Raw genomic sequence first — 26,081 nt, forward strand, 5'->3', positions numbered from 1 at the left:
ATACCCCTAGAGATAGAAAAGGGAAAACTATCTTGCCTCAGAGAAAATCCCCAAAGGATAGACAGCCCCCCACAAATATTGACTGTGAGAGGAGAGGGAAATAACATACGCAGACTGAAATCAGGATTTAGCAAAGGAGGCCACTCTAGCTAAATAGAAAGGATAGGACAGAGTACTATGCGGTCAGTATTAAAACACTAGAAAATATCCACCACAGAAAATACAAAATCTCCACATCTAACTAAAGATATGGAGGGTATATCTGCATCTCCAGAGATACCAGCTTGGCTGAACAAATCCTTATGCAGACCAAGCTGGACAAGACAAAAACATGGAAAAGAACTGAACAAAAAAGCACACAGCATGTGGACTGCAAAAAACAAAGCCAGAACTTATCTTTGTTGAAATGAACAGCAAAGCAGGAGAGACCAGGCAGGGATGTGAATCCTCCAGGAACAATGGACAACTGGCACTGACTAAAGGGTCAAGCAAGACCAAATAGCCCAGTCAGAATTGCAATAAGTGAACACACCTGATGAATGCAGCGATCCAAAGACAGCAGCGCTACCACTTATAACCACCGGAGGGAGCCCAAGAGCAGAATTCACAACAGCAGTCACTGACGCACTCCACAAGGAAAGTAAATTTTGCATTTCATTTGGAAATCAAGGTCCCAGAGTCTGGAGGAAGAGTGGAGAGGCCACAATCCAAGCTGCTTGAGGTCTAGTGTGAAGATTCCACAATCAAGGATGGTTTGGGGAGCGATGTCATCTGTTGGTGTAGGTCCACTGTGTTTTATCAAGACCAAAATCAGTACAGCCGTCTACCAGGAAATTTTAGAGCATTTCATGCTTCCCTATGCCGACAAGCTTTTTGGAGAATGAAATTTCATTCTCCAGCAGGACTTGGCACCTGTCCACACTGCCAAAAGCATCAATACCTGGTTAAGAACAACAGTATCACTGTGCTTTATTGGCCAGCAAACTTGTCTGACCGTAACCCCATAGATGAGGCATTGTCAAGAGGAACATGAGACACCAGACCCAACAATGCAGATAAGCTGAATGCTGCTATCAAAGCAACCTGGGCTTCCATAACACCTCAGCAGTGCCACAGGCTGATCGCCTCCATGCCACGCCGCATTGATGCAAAAGGAGCCCCGACCAAGTATTGAGTGCATTTACTGAACATACATTTCAGTAGGACAACATTTCAGATTTTAAAATCATTTTTCAAGCTGGTGTTATAAAGTATTCTAATTTACTGAGATAATGACTTTTGGGTATTAATTGGTTGTAAGCCATAATCATCAACATTAACAGAAATAAACACTTGAAATAGATCACTCTGTTTGTAATGGCTCTATATAATATACGAGTTTAACTTTTTGTATTGAAGAACTAAAATTAACTTTTTGATGATATTCTAATTTTGAGAGAAGCACTTGTATCTATCTATCTATCTATCTATCTATCTATCTATCTATCTATCTATCTATCTATCACATATTTATCTATCTATCATCTATCTATTCCATATCTATTTATTTATCTATTATCTATTCCCTATCTATCTATCCATTTAAAAACCTTATACGTCTTAAAATCATGGAGGCATCAAGTCAGACATTTTCATAAAGCATTTTCTTTTATTTAACAAATAAATTAATTTACACATGAAACCCTGTGGAAAAAGTGGAGGATGAGAGCTGCACAGGAAGCGTAATACTTGCTTCAGACAAGCACTGTATAAGATTCTGCCACGTTAATGACCGTTATCTTCTTAGACGGACCGTAGTGCTGAAGGAACACAATCCACACTGACCGTTATAATGGCTGAGGCTCATCTGCTCCCCATTCAGGTTTTTTTCTGTTGATAGGACAAGTTACAAATACCATTTATTATACATTAATCACAACATTTACCATGAGATTTTTTGCAGAGGGGATTCTCTAGAAAGACTCTCTTCAGGTCCACACATTAATTGTTGTACACATATCACTACCGTGCCATCTTTCCTTAGTCTACTTTCACACATCAGGTTTTCGCTGTCAGGCTCAATCCGTTTTTTTGAAATTTATCCGGATCTGGCGAATGTTGCCGCCGGACCTGTTTTTTTTCTCATAAACTTGCATTAGTGCCGGATGACATTGCATTTCATCCGGTTTTCTCCGGATCCAGCAAATCTGCCTTTTCTGATTTCTGGAAAAGACGTCCATAGCAACATTTTTTGTCTCCGGTGAAAAAGCCGGAAGCGCCAGATCCGGCACTTCCGGCTGTTTGCTAGAATGGAAGCCTATGGGAGCCGGAAAGTGCCAGACCCGGAAAATGCCGGATTCCGGCTTTTTAAAATGAGCATGCTCCAAATTTTTTTATCCAATTATCTGTATATGCTAGTCGGATCCGTAGAAAAAACGGATCCGTTGCATCAGTTTTTCACAATCTGCTCCGCATTCGTTTTTTCCAACATTCGCCGGATTGTGCTTGATGCAAAAAACCTGATGTGTGAAAGTAGCCTTAATCTTTTCTGTTCTCGGACCCTCTTACCAATTATTTGAAAATTGGGCAGGGCTTGGTGAGAAAGCACACGGCCTGCGAGCCTGACAAATTCACTATACTTTATACCAGAAGTGGTCATAAATTATAGCCCAAATGTAGGCCCCCTATTGGCTGCTGTATATTGGAACTTTTTGGCCGATGTTAAGACAAGGATGCACCTAAACTCATTAACAGGTGCACACTAGTGATGAGCGAACTGGTGATCAGCGGTTGTGCTCTGTAGTCGTGACTTCACCTCTACTACAGGAAATCAACAAAGATGTGAATCGTGGCAGAGAAGCGGAGAAGCAGCACTGGACCTCTGGAGGGTGAGCATATCCAAGTTTATTTTTTGCAAGTATTTGTAAGAGACTGTGAAAAGACCGTAGCGGCATTGGGATGTGGGGTTTTTGCCCGTAAAGTGTGAACACAGCCCCTTAGAGAATATCAAAATAATTTAAAGCAGGGATTGGCCTAAGACACCATTGCAATCAGCTGATCAGGCAAGTCCAGCAGTATGAGCCTCTTTAGAACGTGGACCCCTGATCTAATTCCCCTGATTAATTCTTAGGCCTCATTCAGACTTCAATTTATTTTTCATCAGTATCTGTCTGCCAAAATCAGGAGTGGAACTTACAGAGAAAAACTATAATTGAAAGATTAACACCTGTTCTCGGTTTTGGAGATGCTCCTGGTTTGGGCATACAAATACTGATGAAAAATCACTGACATCTGAATGAGCCCTTAGTCACATGTTATACTTATTTATTTATTATTATTATTATTATTATTATGAGCAATGCAGCCATCTTAGGCTCCACTCACATCAAGTTGGAGCCTTTCTTAAGAGGTATACATTTCATTTTACCAATTCATACAGAAAAGCAGTACCTTATGTGAAAGGGCTCCTGTTCTACAGTAATATAGATTTGTACTGTATCACTCGGCATAGATTACCATAGTCTACTACTCAATGCCATTGCATACTGATTCAGCGTATAACAAAAAAAAGCGAATTGGACTCTATGGAAATGTTCAGGTCACGCATTGAACGTAGTTAATAAACAATGTGTGAACATGTACTGCATTGTCAACCTGCAACAATTTTAATGGTACTTAACACCACTTGCTGAATCTTTGCTATAATTCATCTGTTGCATTGTACTCAATACTCACTGTTGTATATCCATGGTTAGGGTCACTGTAGATATTATCTGGTGAAAGGTGTTATAGCATAGAGATGGAGCCAAGCCTAAAGTCTTTAATCATGTATCTACCCCCTGGTGTGTTGAGCAGCTGCTAATGTATCTCAAACCAGCTCCCACAATCCCTCTCACCTGACTCTGTACTGTGCCCTATAAATTTAGAAGCATTCTAAGAGGTGCGTGGGGTGCATGCACACATCCCAGTAGCTAAGCATCTAGAAGAAGCAGTTAATCCATGGCAGTTAGTCAGGAGACAGGTAACCCACACTTTGCTCTCCCTTCTAGCCATGTGCTCTATTTCTATCCTCCTGTGCGCCCTTGCCATCCGTATTCACCGCCCTATCCCCCCTCCATCATGACTCATACACATCAGCCCCTCTATACTTCCCTCTCCCATGTACAGCTCCCATGTACTTCTCACCTTCCAGAAAAAACTCAGCCCATCTTGCCCAAACTCATTGCGGAAAAAAACTTCTTACAATTCCAATAACTATTTGCTCTTTATCTTTCTACTAGCTGTTTCCAGCCAGCTAACCCTCGGCACGCTCATTACTATCTAATTAACGCTGCTAGTGATTAAACTAAAGTAAATAATAACAACATTCAATAGCGCTTACGTGGTGGGGGGCGGAATTATGTGTGGTAATGTGGTGGGGGGCGGGATTATCTGTGGTAATGTGGTGGGGGCGGGATTATCTGGTAATGTGGTGGGGGGCGGGATTATGTGTGGTAATGTGGTGGGGGGCGGGATTATCTGTGGTAATGTGGTGGGGGGCGGGATTGTGTGTGGTAATGTGGGGGATTGTGTGTGGTAATGTGGTGGGGGGGCGGGATTATGTGTGGTAATGTGGTGGGGGGTGGGATTATGTGGCAATGGGGTGGGGGCGGGATTATGTGTGGTAATGTGGTGGGGGCGGGAATATGTGTGGTGATGTGGTGGGGGGCAGGATTATGTGTGGTGATGTGGTGGGGGCGGGATTATGTGTGGTGATGTGGTGGGGGGCGGGATTATGTGTGGTGATGTGGTGGGGGATTATGTGGTGATGTGGTGGGGGGGCGGGATTATGTGTGGTGATGTGGAGGGGGGCAGGATTATGTGTGGTGAAGTGGTGGGGGGTGGGATTATGTGTGGTGATGTGGTGGGGGGCGGGATTATGTGCAGTAATGTGGTGGGGGCGGAATTGTGTGTGGTAATGTGGTGGTGGGGGGGCGGGATTGTGTGTGGTAATGTGGTGGGGGGGCGGCATTGTGTGTGGTAATGTGGGGGCGGGATTGTGTGTGGTGATGGGGTGGGGGGCGGGATTATGTGTGGTGATGTGGTGGGGGCAGAGCTACTGTGCGGTGATGTGTTGGGGGTGGAGCTACTGTGCAGGGGGCGGAATTAGTGAGTGTGATGTGGTGGGGGTGCGGGATTATGTGTGGTGATGTGGTGGGAGGGCGGGATTGTGTGTGGTGATGTGGTGGGCGGGCGGGATTGTGTGTGGTGATGTGGTGGGGGGCGGGATTATGTGTGGTAATGGGGTGGCGGGATTATGTGTGGTAATGGGGTGGGGGGGCGGGATTATGTGTGGTAATGGGGTGGGGGGGCGGGATTATGTGTGGTGATGTGTTGGGGGCAGGATTATGTGCGGTGATGTGTTGGGGCGGGATTATGTGCGGTGATGTGGTGGGGGGCGGGATTATGTGTGGTGATGTGGTGGGCGGGCGGGATTGTGTGTGGTGATGTGGTGCGGATTGGGTAATGTGGTGGGGGTGGGATTGTGTGTGGCAATGGGGTGGGGGCGGGATTGTGTGTGATGTGGTGGGGGCGGAGCTACAGTGCAGGGGGCAGGATTAGCGAGTAATCATGATGCCTCTTATATATATAGATTTCTACTCATTTCAGGGAATATCTCTCCCAAACCAGGTCCACCATCCTTCAACCTCAACCCCTACCCTACCTCACATCGAAACCTTGCTAACCTTATTAATTTTAGTTGTACTCCTTCATCTCCCTCTTTTAATTGTGCCCTCTGGAATCCACTGTCTGTATGCAATAAGCTTCCTTTCCTGCCCAATTACTTTCTGAATAACTCTCTTAATCTGTTGGCCCTCACTGAAACCTGGATTCAGGATTCTGATGCTGTCTCCCCTGCTGCCATTTCCCATGGTGGCTTACAATTCTCCCATTCCCCTAGACCCACAAACAGACTTGGTGGTGGAGTAGGCATACTCTTGTCCCCACAATGCACTTTCCACTTTCCAGGTCATCCCCCCCATTCCATCACTCTCATTCCCTTCTTTCGAGGTTCACACCATCAGGGTGTTCCGTCTCCTCTCTCTCTCAGAGTTGCGGTCATATACCGTTCCCCAGGCTCACCCACCCACTTCCTTGACCATTTCTCTGTCTGGCTGCTGCACTTCATGTCATCAGAACTACCAACCCTCATATTGGGAGAATTCAACATTCCCATTAACAGCCCCACTTACACATCTGCATACCAGCTTCTAACACTAACCACTTCTCTCGGCCTCTCACAGCTCTCAACCTCTGAGACACACAAAGACGGTAACACCCTTGACCTAGTCTTTGTCTGGCTCTGTTCAGTCTCCTACCTAGATAACTCACCCCTTCCCCTTTCCGACCACAATATCCCCTCCTTCACAAATCCTCACCCACCCCAGCAAACTCCTACCTACCGCACTTGCAGAAGTTTACAAGCCATTAACACTCATTCACTCATAGACTCCCTACACTCATCACTGTCCCCAGTCCCCTCTTTTTCCTTTCCTGATCTGGCTGTACACCACTACAATGACATCCTCAGAAGCACCCTTTACCAAGTAGTGCCCCTCACCCTCAGCACCTCCAAACACAGAGTTAAACAGCCCTGGCTCACATCACAAATATCACATCATCGATTTCTCCAGCAATGCTCTAGGAGTGCTGAACGCCTATGGAGGAAAACTCACACACCAGAAGGCTTCAGATATTACAAATTTAAGTTAAGGACTTATAACTTTTTGACACCTTTCACTCCTTCCTCAGTGCAAAAGCACAGGCCCCTATCACAGACATGTGTGCTGATGGCCTGGCCTCCTACTTTATAGAGAAAATAGATAATATCCATCAGGAAATCCGTTCCCAGCCACCAAGTGCTGTGACTCCCATCCCTCCCTGCATTTCTCCTGGCTCACTCTCCACATTTGATCCCATCACAGAAGAAGTCTCCAGACTCCACTCTTCTTCTCATCCGACTACATGCACTACCGACCCCATTCCCTCACAGCTCCTCCAGTCTCTCTCTCCAGTCATCACTACCCACCTAGCTACAATCTTTAAACTTTCCCTCTCTTCTGGAATTTTCCCCTCCTCCTTCAAACACTCTATCATTACTCCATTATTAAAACAACTCTCTCTCGTCCCATCTTGCACAAATAACTACAGACCTGTCTCCAATCTCCCTTTCATCTCTAAACTCTTGGAGCACCTGGTCTACTCCTGCCTTACCTGTTACCTTACCTCTCCACTCACTCCCTCTTAGATCCTTCACAGTCCGGCTTCCATCCCCCTACATTCAACAGAAACTGCACTTATCAAACTGACCAATGACCTTCTGACAACAAAATGTACCGGTGACCACTCTGCTCATTCTTCTCAACCTCTCTGCAGCTTTCGACACTGTTGACCACCATCTCCTAATCTCTATGCTCCAGTCAAAAGGCATTAAGGACATTGCTCTCTCCTGGTTCTCTTCCTATCCTATCCTTCAGTGCATCGCTCGCTCGCTCCACTTCATCTCCTCTTCCTCTCACTGTTGGTGTCCCTCAGGGATCAGTCATTGGCCCCCTTCTCTTGTCTCTCTACATGGCCCCAATTGAACAGACCATCAGCAGATTTGGCTTTCAGTACCATCTTTATGCTGAGGACACACAACTATACACGTCATCCTCTGACCTTACTCCTACTGTACTACAGAACGTCAGTGACTGTCTGTCTGCTGTCTCCAACATCATGTCCGCTCTCTATCTGAAACTTAACCTCTTCAAAACTGAACTTCTTCTGCTCCCACAATCTACTAACCTCCCTAAATCTGACATCTCCCTCTCAGTAGGTGGCACCACAATAACGCCCCGGCAGAAGACGCGCTGTCTGGGTGTTATGTTTTGACACGAATCTTTCCTTCACCTCCCATATACAATCTCTTGCCACTTACACCTAAAGAACATCTCTAGAATCCGTCCTTTTCTCACCATGGAAACAACAAAAACCCTTACTGTCGCCTTGATCCACACCCACCTGGACTATTGTAATGCTCTATTAATTGGCCTCCCCCTTACTCGACTTTCCCCTCTCCAGTCCGTCCTTAATGCAGCAGCCAGGGTCATCCATCTGACTAATCGGTACTCGGACGCATCCGCTCTTCGCCACTCGTTGCACTGGCTGCCCATTAATTATAGGATCCAATTCAAACTGCTTGTTCTCACCCACAAAGCTCTCCACAGTGCAACACCCCCCTACATCTCCTCCCTCATTTTTGTTTATCGGCCTACCCGATCATTACGCTCTGCAAATGACATTCGACTAACCTCTGCACTTATCCGTACCTCCCACTCCTGGCTCCAAGTCTTCTCCCGCGTTGCGCCAATCCTCTGGAATGCTCTACCCCAAGAAATTAGGACTATCCACAACTTGCACAGTTTTAGGCACTCCCTGAAAACACATTTGTTCAGAGCGGCCTATCACTTTCCTTAATCAAAGTCATTTTATGTGTAAGTGTGTGTGTGCAGCCCATTCACTATCTGAGAATAACCCTCCATCAAACTCCATCGCACCCAACAGCACCACAAATGCTGCTTGGTGACCAGCTCATGCGGCCTTTATCTATCCCCGACTCCCTCAAGATGGCTGGACCATCATTGTAAATAAGCACATGTACTTTGTATCTCCCCCACCTCATTGTAGATTGTAAGCTCTCACGAGCAGGGTTGTTTTATTTTGCTTGAATTATTGTATTACTGTTAACGTTGTGACTTATGACTGTTGTGTAAGAACTGTTAAACTGTAAAGCGCTGCAGAATACGTTGGCGCTATGTAAATAAAGATTATTATTAGTATTATTATTATTGAACATAGCCTTTGTTGAACATGATCAGAACAGGCTTTTATCCTGTAGATTTACACTAGAATGTTCCCTGAAAATGTATGGATAGCAATCAGAGATCCTGAAAACAAACAATACAGTTATTCAACTTTAATCACTTATGTGATTATAGATAATACAATGGTAAGTACTTACAGGCTCGTCAGCACTGATGCAAGTGTATCCCTCAGGGTCCTCTGACCTATCTCGCTATCAGTTGGGTATAGTGCTCCTAAGTCATCCTGTCTATAGATTGGGAACAATATTAGAAATCCTTGCCATTGAACAGATATTCTGAACTTCTAGCCTATTATACCTACCCTAGTCGCTTTCCCATCATGTTCTGTAGGTATCTTCTGGCTGAAATCTGTCCCAGGAATTTTCTGTAGGTGTTAGTGAATATTGCATCTACGTGTCTCTCCATTCTATGGGTGGAACAACAAAGTACATATATAAAGTGCATGAGATGTAGCACATACATTCACATTGTCAGTGGCTCAATTAATTCACCTTTTCTCTGAAAGACCTCGAACAAATCCTTGCGCCTCATTCAGGGACCAGTCTTGCATGGGGCTTCTCTTCAGTACTGGGAGATTTACATTTCTGCTGGATTTAGATGTCTGCTCATAACTGCAGAGCGAATATAAAAGGGTTATTGTTGTGTAGAGTAAGGTCATTAGTAAAAGATTATCAACTTTCATTAATGGGAGGACCTTTACTATTGAAACCACATATTCTTTCCCATGTACAATATTATCAACCTTCCAGGAAAATGTACTTACATACGGCATGATTTATAATAGCTTCTATTATAAGCTATTCTTTATTTGATTTGCATTTATTAATATTTTATTTTCAAGTATTTTATATTGTTTGATTTTGTTTACATTCTATCCTTTTTTTCTCCTTTATAGTTATTGCTTTCCTACCATCACACAGGAGTTAATAGAGAAGGGACAGTTCTCTGGACTCATTCAGATGTCCGTGATTTTTCCCGTATGCAAAAAATGGTCATCAGTGTCTGGTCCATGTGTCAGGTTTTACCATCAGCGATGTTCACGTATGGTAAATAAAATGATTCAAACCCTGCTCCTATTCATTACAGTGTTAATCATGAACATGATGCAATATGTGTGCTTTTCATGATTTTTCATGGCCACCCAAAGTTGTAGGGGAGATTTTCATCTCTGATGCAACTAAAAAACGGTCCATAAAAAAACACAAACATATGAACAGCCCCATAAACTATAAAGGGTAAGTGTTTTATCCGTATAAACCATGGATAGAATACACAGGTGAAAAACAGACATCTAAATGAGGCTTTAGGCAGCTGGAATAAACCACTACTTCCACCATAAGCATTTTGCAATGGAAGAACCTGTTAGCTTCATTGTCCTTGTTTTGGTAGTGTTCTTCAAAAACTGCGTTGTTTCTAAACTCTGTTCATTACTGATACATTTCCAGATATGCGGAGAGTTAAGTGTTCTTCATAGTGGAGATAAAAGGAGAGCGGACGGGCCCCTGGTCCTATAGTGTATATACATCAAAGTACTACAGATACCAAGCTACACCAGAGAGATACCTTCACCTACTGCCCTGGTTGAGCCACATCTATATTTCCTATTCCTGCTCAATGGAAATGCTTCTGTTCAGTGATATGATGAGTAAGTAGCCAGAACTTAACATAATAATATTTGATTGGTTTGCCCTTTCTGAAGTTCAGCACATATGATGAAAGGAGAGGAGTAGACAATGTTCAGAAAAGAATAAAGGGTCCAGGTGAGGACACTTTGACCTGTGTCATGAGGATGCACTTAGCTCAAAGTGCCATCAAATACAGATCCTGGAGAATTGTACAGCTGTAATAAAATAATTCTGGTTCACCTTTGACCCATATGTTCTGCTATCATCGTAAGTGCTCATTCCCACTTGTGATGAAATTGGACGAATGTTATTCTATCATTGTGTGTTCATCTGCGTTTTTTTTCCAGGTCGGATTAGATCACGATCGGACTGGAAAAAAGTCGCAGCATGCTGTGATTGTAATCCCACAATAGAAGTCAATGGGTGCGAGGAAAAAATCGCAAAGCACTTGGACCATGCGAGTGCTGTCTGATTTTTACACACTGATCTCCTTGGAAAAGCCGGTAATTCATTAGAATGGGTGCGCCCCTTTCTTCATTTGAATCCCTATGTACGGCTCCCACTAATCCTGCGCATGCAGTCTCCGATATCTATAAGCTTCTATTAAATAGTGATCCGGGTACACTCCACTCTTATTTTAAGGCATGGGAAAGTAGGCTCCATCAATCCTTTACAAGAGAACAATGGTATAAATGTTTCCATCTCTCCCATAAATCTAATCTAGCCACTAAAGCTAGCTTGTTTTTTCCCTTATGTTACGATAGACAGGTAAGTATGGGAAAAAGATATAAGATAAAGATTATAGATAATTATGTAGCATCCAAAATAGTCCCCAGCTTAATAATAATGTATAACCGATGAATATAGAGACAGCCCTCAGCAAAAAATATAGTAATATGCCCTAAATTGTATAGATAAACAGTCCTCTATATAGCTGGATAACCAGAATAGCCCAAATTATTGCAATAATTGCTCATAATAAAATAGGGAACTTAACATAAGTTGATAGTGCCTCTGCCTCAACACGTTTCCCCATCCTTCGGTTCCTCAGGGGGCCAAATATGTGGATAGTTCTATGATTCATGGATAATTCATAATGGTCCCAGGATGATTCTGGCATATACTGTATATGACTATTGATGTGTGTTGCGAACTACAGGGATTTTCTTAACCAAAACCTGTTTCAGTCAGTCAGTGACTTGAGGCTGAGATGGAGGTTCATGACAATGCAACATACTGCTAAAGCAACACTTGAATGGTATAAGTGGAAACGTGTAAATGTGGCCTAGACAAAGCCCAGACTTTAATCCAATTGAGAATCTGTGGAAAGACTTGAAGATTGCTGTTCAGCAGAAGAAACTATCTAACTTGAAGGAACTGGAGCAGTTTTGCCTTGAGGAATGGGCAAAAATTCCAGTGGCAAGATGTGAAAAGTTCATAGAGACTCATCTAAAAAGACTTGCAGCCGTAATTGCAGAAAAGGGAGGCTCTAAAAAGTACTGACTTTAGGGTGGTGAATAGTTATTTTTTCCTATTTGTGGTTTTATCACAATAAAAAGAAAACCAAATGTTTGCAGTTGTAGTCATGTTATTTACATGAACTGATGAAAACTCTAAAAAAAAACTATGAAATTCCAGATTGTGAGGTAGCAAAATTAAAAAAAATGCCAAGGTGGTGTGGATACTTTTGCAAACGCAGGAGCCACAAACACTTTGCCAGGGTCCACATAAATGTTCCACTCCAAATTCAGATAAATCATGGCAACTTAAAAATTTCTCATCCCCGTGACAAGATAATATCTTGCCTCCGTAGTGGTCTACGGAGATTAAAGGGGTGATTGCACTATGAGTGATGACAGAAGTGAAGGTATTGGGAGTGACAAGGGTCAGCTGACACCAATAAAGATAAAAGCAATGGTAGAGCAGGAAATCATGGGTTCCCCCCAGCCGTCACACTCTCAGGGTCCCTCTCAGTGCCCCTCTGCAGCCGCTGTTTTGCAGGTTGCATTCTTAAGTGACCTATGGAGTACAGATCTGTGGAGACACACACAGGACTTCAGTATTCTGACGCAGCTAGTGCTGCCCTTCTCCACCTGTGCTTAGGAATTAGCTGTGCAGGAGAGAACTTGGCTGGTCAGGTAGAAGGGATTGTTAGTTAAGTAAAAAAATATCCCTGGTGCAATAAACCTTATGAAGCAGCCGTTTGTGGCATTATTCCTTTTTGTGGAAGGAGGCACTCAGAAAGCATTATTATATGACACGGGGCACTTAGGGTATTAATATTTGGGGGTCAGTAACAGGACAATTTTACTTGTTATGGGAAGCTTAAGTGACATAACAGCTCTCAAGAGTCATTACTACTTTACAAGGGGCACTTGGGGAATTTTATCTTTACTTTATAAGGGGAAATTTGGGAATTTGGGCATTGTTACTTTCTAAGGGGACAAAAATAGATGAATTATTACTTTCTTGGATGCACATAGGGGTCATTAATACTTTGTAAGGGGTTCAATGGTAATTAGTCTTACTATGTGGGGCACTAAGGCTTTATTCACACACAGTAGTTTTGATCAGTATTACATCAGAATTTGTATGCCAAAACCAGGAGTGTCTCCAAAGCACAGAACAGGTGTCAAATTTTCAATTATAGTTTTTCTCTGTAAGTTCTACTTCTGGCTTTAGCTTACAAACATTGCTGCAAAATAATGATGTGTGAATGAGGCCTAAAACTGTTTGGAGCACTAAGACGACTACTTTTATTTAACACTTTTATTTTTTTGTGCACTATTGCTGTCTGGGGCACAATATATTTGCCACTATCTCTGACATTATTGTGCTGAGCTGCTGTCTATGTAGCATTTTTTTAGGCTAGGTATTAGTAATGATGTATGGTATTTAGGGTACTTCATAAAACAGCTTATGCAGTAATAGGGCAAATGGGGCAGCAGAAGGCACAATATTGGAGTGGCATTAGCAGACTAGCAAGCAAGTTTGCATAAATTGGAACTGGAGGAAAGGGTGCTGAAAATGTGAGAAGTCAAATGTGTATATATTGCAAGCTGTGCAGACAAGTTGTAGCTGGAAGAAGTTGCCATAGTGGTCTGGGCCAGGTGGAAACAATGAGATAGGTGAAAAGTCAACTGTGAGTCAGTGAATTTAACTGTACGGTAACGTTTTATACTGATGAACAAAAGGGTAACAATATTTTGAACTTTTGACTCTTAGGCTCCATATCTCACCATCCACTACTGTTTCAAACGTTAAAAGCCATAAGTTTATAGACAATTATCTTGTCTATCTCATACATAAATTCGACTTGCAACTATTTAGCATATGATTAATTATGCAGAGTCTTGTCACGTCACAGTATTGTTACTGTTTTGCTCCTAAAAATCTACATTTTTATTTGTATTATTTTGTTAATCCACCATTGGCTTTCAATATTGACTGAATCCTTCTAGGCATGCTCTCGATAAGATTCATACATGTGTCAACCGAAATTTGATCCCAAATCTTATCCATACATTGTTAAAGTTGGTGCATACTGGTCGACCCAAATGAGTATACAGCTTTTTCTTCAATTCTACCCACAAGTGTTTGATTGTGTTAAGTTTTGGGGACTGTGGGAGCCACTCCAGCACCTCAACTGCATTGTCACTGAACAATTTCTTTGCTAATCTTGATGAATGCTTCAGGTCATTGTCCTGCTGGAACACTATGTCATCCTTTTCGTACCCATAGTACTTGAGTGTACGAAGTAATCATTCTTGTAGGATACTCACATATAGCTCAGCATTGAGATCACCATCAATCCTGGTAAAGTATCCAATGCCTTTGGCCATGAAACAACCCCATGTATTTAGGCTTCTTACACCGAGCTTGACAGTTCCTTCAATTTTGATCTGTTGGCTCCTTTTTCCCTTGTTTCTTCTAGACCCATTTGCACCTATTAGAGCCTAGTCTATTGACTTTTGTCTCATCACTCAAAATCACTGGTTTCCAATCTTCTACTGTCCACTTTTCGTACTTATTTGCAAACCCGAGCAGACGCTTATGACAATATTGAACTTGAGGCTTCTTCAGACTTGTGTAATGGGCGTTGCATGGTCCTTGCATGGATATCTGTGATCTCACTATTGCGTAGCATTTGAGCCACCTCCACTGCTGTTTTTGTCATGCCAGAACTGGTAGACCTTATTATGAGCTGATCTGTTGACTCCAATATTTTGCCTGGATGTCCACCTTTTGGCCTCTGAATGGATGGACAGACTTAATTTCATATTCTTCCAACTGTCATGGCACTCACATGATGCAGTTTGACAATTTTCTTGGCCAAGAGACCGCTGTCAATGAGATGGATGATGCCGTTTCTCTTTTCTTGGGAAATCTTCATGGCTGCTCCTCGATTTGAACCAATGACCTTATGCTTAGGAAACAACTTAATAACATACTGAGCTATTAGGGAATGTGGGAACAGGTTGTATTTTATAGTATACTGGAAGAAAAAGATTTTTCCACCGCCAAGAGCAAAACAGTAACAATGCAGTGACATGACAAGAATCTGCATAACTAATTATATGCAAGTCAGATTTATGTATGATACAGCCAAGATGATTGTCTATAAAATAATGGTAGTCTCATGATCAAAGCAGTAGTGGATGGAGAGATGGAGACTGATAGTCAAAACTTCAAAATATTGTTACTCTTCGGCTCGTTAGTGTATGTGGTCTGCAGAACTAGTATCTACCACTATATAGGTGTAATATTGGTGTTTAGTATAGTGGTTTTTTTTATTTATTATCAGCATGGTCATTGCTCTATGGGTGTGTGTTGTTTTTCTTTAGGATTAAATGCTTTTTGTGCACTATGAAGTGAATTGACAATTTTGCAGGCGTGCCAACAACTCTGTGTTAGGCAGGTATTTAGTAATGAGGAATAAGGCAGTAACTGAACTTTTGTCACAGGTGAGGATAAGACTAGCTATGAATAAACGTAGTCTGTAAATACCTATTATACGCCTTGTCAATCAGAATTAGCAGTTAAGCAGATAATTATGGTTTTCTCCTACCACACCACGGGCAGTGAAACATCTGATCCAGCCTTAAAATTTCATGATCTCAGACACAAGATTGAGAAGATATATCCATTTGGAGAAAGTCACGGCAGTGATATCAGTTCCCAATGACTGGTAATTACCTACCTGTAGTTTGGATGCATCAAATAGCAGTGAACGTAAAACCCAAATTGCAGCAACACAAGATACAGGAATCTGTGCATCACCCTGAGAAACAAAAGCACATGTGTGGGAGACTCTCGAAGAGATTGTTGGAATAATTACCAAATAATTGCAAAAGCTCCGATCTAGTGACTAATATTGTGTGAGTGATATAAACAAGCTATGTGTTCATGGAATGGGAACGATAAAGTGAAATGCTATAGCCTGTTGGCACAAACTTGAGTGAGAAATGGTCTCAAAATTAGCACCATTGTTAACCCCTGTCTTGCCATTAAATATATCTGAAGACACCAGGGTCTTATCTGTAACCATGGATGTCACGTTCACACTGAAATCTCCATTTAATACCTTGTGCACTCTTTCTTTCTCGGATGGTTACAATTCTGTCTGAAACCTGAAATTGTCAGCATTCAGATATATGACTGTTAATATCATCAGGGGGATCTCAGGGTTGGAGATATGTGAGATAACGTTGAATTCACGAGAAATGACAGTGTTTCTGGATTTTCTAGTAATAAACTGACATATGTAAATATGTGTAAGACAATTGGGAGACAATTGCTTTACATGACACTAGAATACAGAGATATGATGGAAAATAGATTTAATGATCCTTTAAGTGTAGATCATCAGGTCAGGGACTTAATGGATGACAACGGAGATAAAAGTAAAGCTTCACTGGACTTAAAATTAAATGCCACCCTTTAGAGCATTTATGGTGGAGATCCCGAATTAGTACAGATTCATTAATCTGGATCGAAAATGACATGTTTAATGTTCTTCATCGTATCCCTACAATGCATTCACATTTGAGCCAAAAGTGATACTTTCATACATTCCCCATTCCTCCCATATCTGATAAGGATTATGGAGTCCTAATTTACTTTGCAAATATAATCTAGATGACCAGAGACCAGACCTTAGGTAAGTGATGTATGCCATGTATCGTAAGGTTGGAGCTTCAAATAATGCCATAGTAAGTGACATCTGAAATGTTACTTACATTCTCAGCAGCAGTGATTTCCTCTTTTTCTTATTCTCTGGGTACTTTGGCTGCTTAGTTATTCACCGCAGCAGATGTGCTTGACTATATCTACTGTAAGTTAAATCCACATTCTTATATACCCAGAGTCCCCCGGTAGGAGGAGAATGGGGTGCATAGAAGAGGAATATCAAACAGAGGGGGATGACGTCTATAGTGTTATTATCCACTTGCACAAACCTCGGTCACATGAGACGTTACTGTGAAAGGTGAAGATGCAGTTTATCGTGATCAATACCCAGAGACAGAGACTCATCGTCATTATGTCATATGTTACATTTGCGAACAAGGTAAAAATACTTTTCCCTTTACTTTGCACAATTGCATTAAGTATAGCTTTGCCAATGTAAAATCTGAGTACAATACACATATGGTGTGAGCCCTTACATTTATCCACAGCAGTGATATGGAGAAATGCAACAAATTTGTTTCCAATCTATGGACAGTAAGTGCAGTGAACTTACTCTCAGCTTTACCTACTGTAAAGTGCTATAGAGAAGGCAGTGTCTGTCCTCAGGATAGGTCAATATCACATCAGAGGGGATCTGACACCTGGAACTCCCACCAATCAGTTGTTACCAGCTGCGGTTCTGTTTCAATAGCCATGTATAGTTATGGCCGAAAGCGTTGGCACCCTTGAAAATGTTCAAAAAAATTAAGTATTTCTCCCAGAAAAATATTACAATTACACATGATACAATTACACATGCAAATTGAGATTCTGATTTGGGTTTTATCCTAAGTCATATTGCAAGACTTGTTAAAGGCAACCCTTGTAGGATCGCTGCTTACAACAGGTGGCGCTATAAAGTTCAAGTCCTTTTTCTCTCTGAAGAGGCAATTTGCAAACATGTTTTTTTATACACATGTTTATTTCCTTTGTGGGAACAACACAACAAAAACAGAGGAAAAAAGGCAAATTTAATGGGCCGACTAAATTGTTGGCACCTTTTTAAAAATGTGGGTGAACAACTTTGTTTCAAGCATGTGATGCTCGTTTAAACTCTCCTGTGGCAAGTAACAAGCATGGGCAATATGAAAATCACATCTGAAACCAGATAGAAATGGGAGAAGTTGACAATCTTTGCATTGTGTGTGCCACACTAAGCATGGAGAACAGAAAGAGGAATAGAGAAGTGTCTGAAGACTTGAGAACCAAAATCTCAAGTTTACAAGTCCATTTCCAGAGATCTTGATGTTCCATTGCTCTATGGTGCACAACATAATCAAGAAGTTTACAACCCATGGCACTGTAGCTAATCTCTCTGGACGTGGATGGCAGAGAAAAATTGATGAAAGGTTGCAACGCAGGATAGTCTGGATGGTGGATAAGCAGCCCCTATCAGGTTCCAAAGAAATTCAAGCCTGTCCTGCAGGCTCAGGGTGCATCAGTGTCAGCGCAAACTATTAGTTGTTATGTGAATAAAATGAAATGCTATGAAAGGAGATCCAGTAGGACCCCACTGCTGACACAGAGACAGAAAAGACTAGACTGCAGTTTGCCAAAATGTATGTGAAAAAGCCAAAATCCTTCTGGGAAAGCGTCTTGTGGACTGATGAGACCAATATAGAGATTTTTGGTAAAGCACATCATTCTGCTGTTTACCGAAAACGTAATGCCTACAAAGAAAAGAACACAGTACTTACAGTCAAATATGGTGGAAGCTCAAAGATGTTTTTTTGGTTTTTTTTTGCTGCCTCTGGCACTGGTTGCCTTGACTGTGTGCAAGGCATCATGAAATCTGAAGACTACCAAAGGATTTTGGGTCGTAATGTAGTGTCAGTGTCAGAAAGCTGGGATAATGACCCCAAACACACTTCAGGAATCATCCAGAAATGGATTGAAACAAAGCGCTGCAGGGTTCTGAAGTGGAGAGCAATGAGCCCGGATCTAAATTCCATTGAACACCTGTGGAAAGATCTTAAAATTGCTTTTGGGAGAAGGCACCCTTCAAATATGAGCAACCTGGAGTAGTTTGCAAATGAACAGTGGTCACAAATTTCAGTTGAAAGGTGTAAGAAGCATGCTGATGGTTATAGGAAGCGATTGATTGCAGTTATTTACTCCAAAGCATGTCCAACCAAATATTGAGTTGAGGTGCAAACACTTTTGTCCAGCCCATTTTTGGGACTTTGTGTGAAATTAGGTCCAATTTGCCTTTTTTCCTCTGCTTTTTTTGTGTTGTTCCAATACACAAAGGAAATAAAACATGTATAACAAAACATGTAATTGAAATAATTTTCTGGAAGAAATTCTTCATTTTCTGGAACAATTTCAAGGTTGCCAACACTTTCAGCCATGACTTTATATGGACATTGAGAACAATAGTTACCTGCAGTATGAACCCTTTAGTGAGAGAGACAATTTTTACAATTCTGACCACTGTCATTTTATGAGGTTATAGCTCTGGAACGCTTCAACGGATTCCACTGATTCTGAGAATGTTTTTTTGTGACATATCGTACTTCGTCTTACTGGTAAAATTTCCTTCATATGACTTGTGCTTATTTATGAAAAAAAAAGAAATTTGGCAAACATTTTCAAAATTTTAATTAAATCAGAGAGTCATGTCACACAAAATAGTTAATACATAACATTTCCCACATGTCTACTTTACATCAGCACAATTTTGGAAACGTAATTTTTTTTTGTTATAAGGGTTAAAAGTTGGCCAGTGATTTCTCATATTTCCATAAAAATTGACAAAACCATTTATTTTTAGGGACCACCTCAAATGACTTTGGGGGAAAATGTACTTTAGACCCAAACTTTTTTTTATATTCACAAGGGTATCAGGAGCAAATGGACACAAAATGTGTTGTGCAATTTCTCCTGAGTATGCTGATACCCCGTACATGGGGGAAGCCACTGTGGGCACACGGCAGGGCTCAGAAGGGAGGGGGTACGTTTGACTTTTTGAACGCAAAATTGGCTGGAATCAATGGCAGGCACTATGTCACGTTTGGAGACCCCCTGATGTGCCTAAACAGTGGAGACCCCCAATTCTATCTCCAACCCTAACAAAGCCCTAAACCCAACACACCCCTAATCCCAATCCTAACCACAACAATAACCCCAACACAACCCTAACCCCAACACCACAACCGTAACCCCAACACAACCATAACCCCAACACAACCCTAACCCTAGCCCCACATCTAACCCTAGCCCCAGTGGGGTGACAAAGGGGGGTTTGATTTACTATTTTTTTTTATTTTGATCACTGTGATAGGGTCTAGGGTTAGGATCTCTGTCAACGCACTGCGCATGCGCCTGTCATTTTCTTCTAAAAAGATGATGCAGAGGGCCGGGGGACAGAGCAGGAGAGTCAGGGGATGGCAAAGGTACCAGGAGAACTTGGGGGAAGGCATTTCTCTCTCCTCTGGTATGCTAGATCAATGGAGAGAGAAATTAATTGAAAATCAGACTTTGTTTTTCAATCGCCATTATTTGGTGAATAATGGCAATCACAAGTCTAGAGATGGTAAAACAGACCCGAATCATGTTCTGACGCTGGTGGGCGCTATACACTTATTTCTCAGCACCATTAAAAAAGCGGCTCTGAGGAATAAGTACCCTTAACTGCCACCGTTAAAAGGCGTATCGGCGGTCATTAAGGGGTTAACAGGCCACAGGGTGTCACTGTTTCCCCTGTAACTCCTCTATGACTTTTGCTGGAACTTGTGTACAGGACAAAGATACATATATAGATATGTGAAATGGACTCTATTCTACTGGTTTGAACTGCATTTTAACAGCAGCAAACGGAGCCCCAGACTGGGGGGCGGTGCAAGCAACTAAGAGGAGGTGCATCATAGGAAGGTGCTGATTGGTGGCCATCTTGAGAGAGAAGAGGGTGGGAGCTGGAAGAGGGAAGACGTGTTGCATCTCCATCCAACACTATCCGTGAGGCCATATGTCATAGTGACTGCACCGGATAACAGAGGATATCGTCCCGTTCCAGCCGCAGAGAATACGTTTGCAGTGACGATGTTGACAGGAGGAATTGAAGCCGAAATCCCCAGGAGCCGGCATCGGCGACACAGTCATAGGGCCCTCCCGTAAGCCAGCAGTGTTACCACGCTGCGGTTGAAGACTCGCCATCCCTTGTTCACGCAGCCGTCATCTGGGCAGATGCAACTCTGCAGTGTTACACTGACCAGACACAGGTCACTAATGAGCACTGCCTGTCTGCGGAGGTTGGCACCCTAACATATAGTACGAGATTGGCGCTCCAGCTCCTCGGCGGCTGTCCCTAAATCTCCTAGGTGCACCCTAGACTAGTGTCTCATTTGGGCCACCATTTGTACATCACAGGAAAAAATAGAAGGATATAGGGATTGCCATTAAATGATGTTGGCTAATAGATATTAATTACTAAATGACTGTGACAGGGTGAAAGACACAGAAGACAAAAGTGCAAAAGTGCTTGAAAACATATAACATATAAAGCCTCACTATACTGTTCCCTGCTGATACACAATCCTGCCTAGCTGTGGGGGTTGGCACCATACTTTTCAGCGGATATGGTGCCCCCACTCAGCGACGGCTCACTCTTGGAGACCCTATAAGACAGCTAATGTCATTAAGGACACATCAAATGATAGGCTCCAAACTGGTAGCCATGTCATATAAATAAGACAGATTTAATGTCACATAACACACAGCCCTGATTGACAGCTGGTATTACATATATAATAATGATATCAGCAAGTGAGGAAAGATACTCATCGCATGTGATGTCCAGACACTCCTCAACGCGTTTCACCTATTCGGATCATCAGGAGGCTCTGATATGTGCATGTATCTTTCCTCACTTGCTGATATCATTATTATATATGTAATATCAGCTGTCAATATATACAGCAGTACTGTGGTATTGCTGTACATAGTACAAGCGATTGAATGATCGCAGGTTCAAGTCCCAACAAAAGTAGGAAAAACGTTTTTAAAAACATAAAAAAATAAATCAAATCGTCCCCCTTTTAACCCCATTAAAATTAAAGAAATATAAGGAAAATACACATATGTACAGTCGTATTTTTTGCCATTTAAATAAAAAACAAACAAACCACAAAACTATGTATGTTTGGCATTTTCGTAATGGTACTGACCTGGAGAATCATTATACCAGAGCAGTTTTTAACCATAAAGTGAACATATAATTTTACGATATAATAAATAAAAACTATTGTAAAATTGTGCTCTTTTTCACAGTATTTTTTTCTTTCGAGTACATTCCAAGATAAAAAGAATGATGCCATTCAAAAATACAACTTGTGCACAAAAACAAGCCATCATATAGCTATGTCAACAGAGAAATAAAACAGTTATAGCTCTTGGAAGAAGAGGAAAAAAAGAAAATGCAAAAACAGAAAATAGCCATGTCAGGAAGGAATTGGGGATCTCAACAAACAAGATTTAGACAATCGAGTGAATAATCCTAAATCCTAAGACAAAAGATAGAAAATAAGAAAAGAATACCAGAACTTGTGTATTCACTTATAAATTAATATAAATTTAAAATCAGATGTACAGTAATCCTCAAAAGGCATAGATACAAATTAAATGAGGGAAGAAAAAAATAATTAAAAAAATATCACTAGGAGGGATGGGTGAACCCGAACAGTAAAGTTCAAGGTCCGTACCGAACACCTAGTGTCCATGAACGGACTTCTCCTGGGAGTCTGTGTTATTGTTCAGTTCGGCAGCCCGAACAAAGTTTGTTGAAAAACTGCAGAGCAGCCAATCAACAAGCTTTGACTGTATAGGCACTTCCGGCCCCATCACAGCCTGATTATCAACAGTAGAGGGGTCCTCACTTTGTTTATTTTAAATTATTTTAATAATTTAAAAAAAGCATGAGGTCCCACTCATTTTTGATAACCAGCCAGGTAAACCAGACAGCTGGGGGCTGGTATTCTCAGACTTGGAAAAGGCCATGGATGTTGGCTCTCCCCAGCTTAAAAGTAGCAGCCCACAGCCACCCCAGAAAAGGCGGATCCATTAGAAGTGCACAACTCTTCCCACTTGCCCTGTTGCGATGGCAAGTAGGGTAATAGGTTTTGGGGTTGATGTCAGCTGTTTTATGGCCATTGACATCAATCCTATGGGTTAGTAACAGAGAGTCATCTATAAGACACCCCCATTTCTAACCCCGTAAGTGTAAGTTAAGAAACACACACAGAGTTAAGTCCTTTATTTAAAATAAAAACTCCTTGACCCTTTTTTACCAATTTATTATTTTCAATTATAAAAAGCCCAGCATTCCTCACCTGTCCGCACATAGTCCATTTGTCCAAAAGAGCCCAACTCAGCTACATCTTGATGCACTGCTGAGCTGTGGCATGACGTCACCGTGCCATGCCTCATTCCACCACTCAGCAATGCATCCATACAGTTGTGTTCAACATAATAGCAGTCCAATATTATTAACCAGATTAATCACTGTTTTTGGTATAAATTGCATTACCACATGTCAAACAATTTACCAGTTGGTGCAGTAGATTCTAAGAAAACCAACAGACTCGGCATTCATGATCTGCATGTTTTTGAGTCTGTGGATTAGAATAATTAATTAAAAGAGGGTGGGTTCAATATAATAGCAGTATGGAGTTCAATTAGTGAGGTCAATCATCAACTAGTGAGGTCAATCATTCTGTGAGGAAACAGGTGTGAATCAGGTGGCCTTTATTTAAAGGGCACCTGTCCCCCCCCAGGCGTTTGTAACTAAAAGAGCCACCTCGTGCAGCACTAATGCTGCATTCTGACAAGGTGACTCTTTCAGTTATTGTTCGTTGCACTGCAGAAATAATCGCTTTTGAATTTGGTCCCTCATACCTTCAAATCGTCTGGGAGGCAGGTCTTTTCCCCCTCACAGCCGTCACTCTGCGAGAAGGGCACCGCCTCCTCGGCGTTATTCAGTTGTCCAGGCGTCTGCGCGGTCATTTTCTGCCTTGGGCATGCGCTGCCCGACAACTGACATCAAGTGATGTCTTGCTTACTGCACCTGCGTGCGCGGGATCTCGGGCCGCACGTGCACGCAGGCGCAGTAAACAAGACATCAAGTGATGTCAGTTGTCAGGCAGCGCGAACTGCGCTTGCCCAAGGCAGAATATGACCGCGCAGGCGCCTGAAAAACTGAATAACGCCAAGGAGGCAGCTCCCTTCTCGCAGACTGATGGCTGTGTTGTGTCTGGATGAGGGGGGAAAGACCTGCCTCCCGGACGATTTGAAGGTATGAGGGACCAAATTCAAAAGCGATTATTTCTGCAGTGCAACGAACAATAACTAAAAGAGCCACCTTGTCAGAATGCAGCATTAGTGCTGCACAAGGTGGCTCTTTTAGTTACAAACGCCTGGGGGGGGACAGGTGCCCTTTAATCCCTTCATGACCCCAGCTTTTTTCAGTTTGCATTTTTGTTTTTCGCTTCCCTCCTTCCCAGAGCCATAACTTTTTAATTTGTCCGTCAACATGGCCATGTGAGGGCTTATTTTTTGCGGGACAAGTTGTACTTTTGAACGACACCATTCGTTTTTTCATGTTTTGTACTAGAAAACGGGAAAAAAAATCCAAAGTGCGGTGAAATTGCAAAAAAGTGCAATCCCACACTTGTTTTTTGTTTGGCTTTTTTGCAAGGTTCATTATATGCTAAAACTGACCTGATATTATGATTACGAGTTCATAGACACCTAACATGTCTAGGTTATTTTTTATCTAAGTGGTAAAAAAAAATCCAAACTTTGGTAAAAAAAAAAAAAAATTGCGCAATTTTCCGATACCGGTAGCGTCTCAATGTGATCTGGGGTTGGGTGAGGACTTATTTTTTGTGTGCCGAGCTGATGTTTTTAATGATGCCATTTTGGTGCAGATACGTTCTTTTGATCGCCCGTTATTGCATTTTAATGCAATGTCGCGGCGACCAAAAAAAGTAATTCTGGCGTTTCAAATTTTTTTCTCACTACGCCGTTTAACGATCAGATTAATCCTTTTTTTTGTTGATAGATCGGGCGATTCTGAACTCGGCGATACCAAATACGTGTAGGTTTGACTTTTTTTTTTGTTTTATTTTGAATGGGGTGAAGGGGGGTGATTTAAACTTTTATATATTTTTTTTTTCATATTTTTTAAAAACATTTTTTTTTACTTTTGCCATGCTTCAATAGCCTCCATGGGAGGCTAGAAGCTGGCACAACTCGATCGGCTCTGCTACATAGGAGCGATGTTCAGATTGCTCCTATGTAGTGGATTTACTGCATTGCTATGAGAGCCGACCACAGGGTGGCGCTCACAGCAATCCGGCATCAACAAACAGAGGTCTTCAATAGACCTCTGGTTGTCATGCCGACGCATCACTGACCCTCGATCACGTGACGGGGGTCAGCGATGCGCTCATTTCCGGCTCGATGGCCGGAAGCGCTAGTTAAATGCCGCTGTCAGCGGCATTTAACTAGTTAATAGCGGCGGATGGATTGCGATTCCCCCGCCGCTATTGTGGGCACATGTCAGCTGTTCAAAAGAGCTGACATGTCCCTGCTTTGATGCAGGCTCACCGCTGGAACCCGCATCAAAGCGGGGGTTCTGACCTTGGATGTACTATCCCGTCTGAGGTCAGAAAGGGGTTAAGGGTGAAGCCAAGAAATGTTGAACATGCATTTCTCCTTGAAAGCCTGCGAAATATGGGTCGTTCGAGACATTGTTCAGAAGAACAGCGTACTTTGATTAAAAAGTTGATTGTTAAGGGTAAAACTTATTAAAAAAAATGCAGGCAACGATGGTCTGTTCAGCTAAAATGATCTCCAAGCCAAACCAAAGAGACGTGGAAGAAAATGGAAGACTACCATTCGAATGGATGGAAGAATAGCCAGAATGGGAAAGGCTCAACCAATGATTGGCTCCAGGAGATGATTAAAGACAGTCTCATGTTACCTGTGAGGACTGTGAGAATTAGAAGACGCCGTGTGAAGCTAATCTCTCAGCAAGAAGTCCCCGCAAAGTCTCACTGTAAAAAAAAAAAAAGACATGTACTGAAGCAGATACAATTTGCCAAAGAACACATCAACTGGCCTAAAGGTACCTTCACACTAAACGATATCGCTAGCGATCCGTGACGTTGCAGCGTCCTGGCTAGCTGGTCGTTGATTAAAGTTCAGAACTTTATTTGGTCGTCAGATCGCCGTGTATCGTTGTGTTTGACAGCAAAAGCAACGATACCAGCGATGTTTTACAATGGTAACCAGGGTAAATATCAGGTTACTAAGCGCAGGGCCGCGCTTAGTAACCCAATGTTTA

General features: G+C 42.1%; 1 protein-coding gene across 2 annotated transcripts; it reads right to left on the minus strand.

Annotated features, from left to right (window-relative positions):
• Positions 1-1,641: 1,641 nt before the first annotated feature.
• GHRH (growth hormone releasing hormone) lies at positions 1,642-25,794 on the minus strand. Of its 2 annotated transcripts, none has more exons than XM_077257621.1 (6): positions 25,719-25,794; positions 15,711-15,791; positions 9,377-9,496; positions 9,187-9,291; positions 9,023-9,112; positions 1,642-1,869 (listed from the first exon to the last, which is right to left on the minus strand). In XM_077257621.1, the coding sequence occupies exons 2-6, from the start codon at positions 15,785-15,787 to the stop codon at positions 1,827-1,829; spliced, it is 435 nt and encodes a 144-aa protein (XP_077113736.1). In that variant the 5' UTR covers positions 15,788-15,791; positions 25,719-25,794; the 3' UTR covers positions 1,642-1,826. The 2 variants fall into 2 exon arrangements, with proteins under 2 accessions (XP_077113736.1, XP_077113735.1); XM_077257620.1 differs by lacking the exon at positions 25,719-25,794 and adding an exon at positions 16,750-16,880.
• Positions 25,795-26,081: the final 287 nt, after the last annotated feature.

This window comes from Ranitomeya variabilis, chromosome 4 (genome assembly GCF_051348905.1).
Source record: "Ranitomeya variabilis isolate aRanVar5 chromosome 4, aRanVar5.hap1, whole genome shotgun sequence".
In the NCBI taxonomy this organism is placed as follows: Eukaryota; Metazoa; Chordata; class Amphibia; order Anura; family Dendrobatidae; genus Ranitomeya; species Ranitomeya variabilis.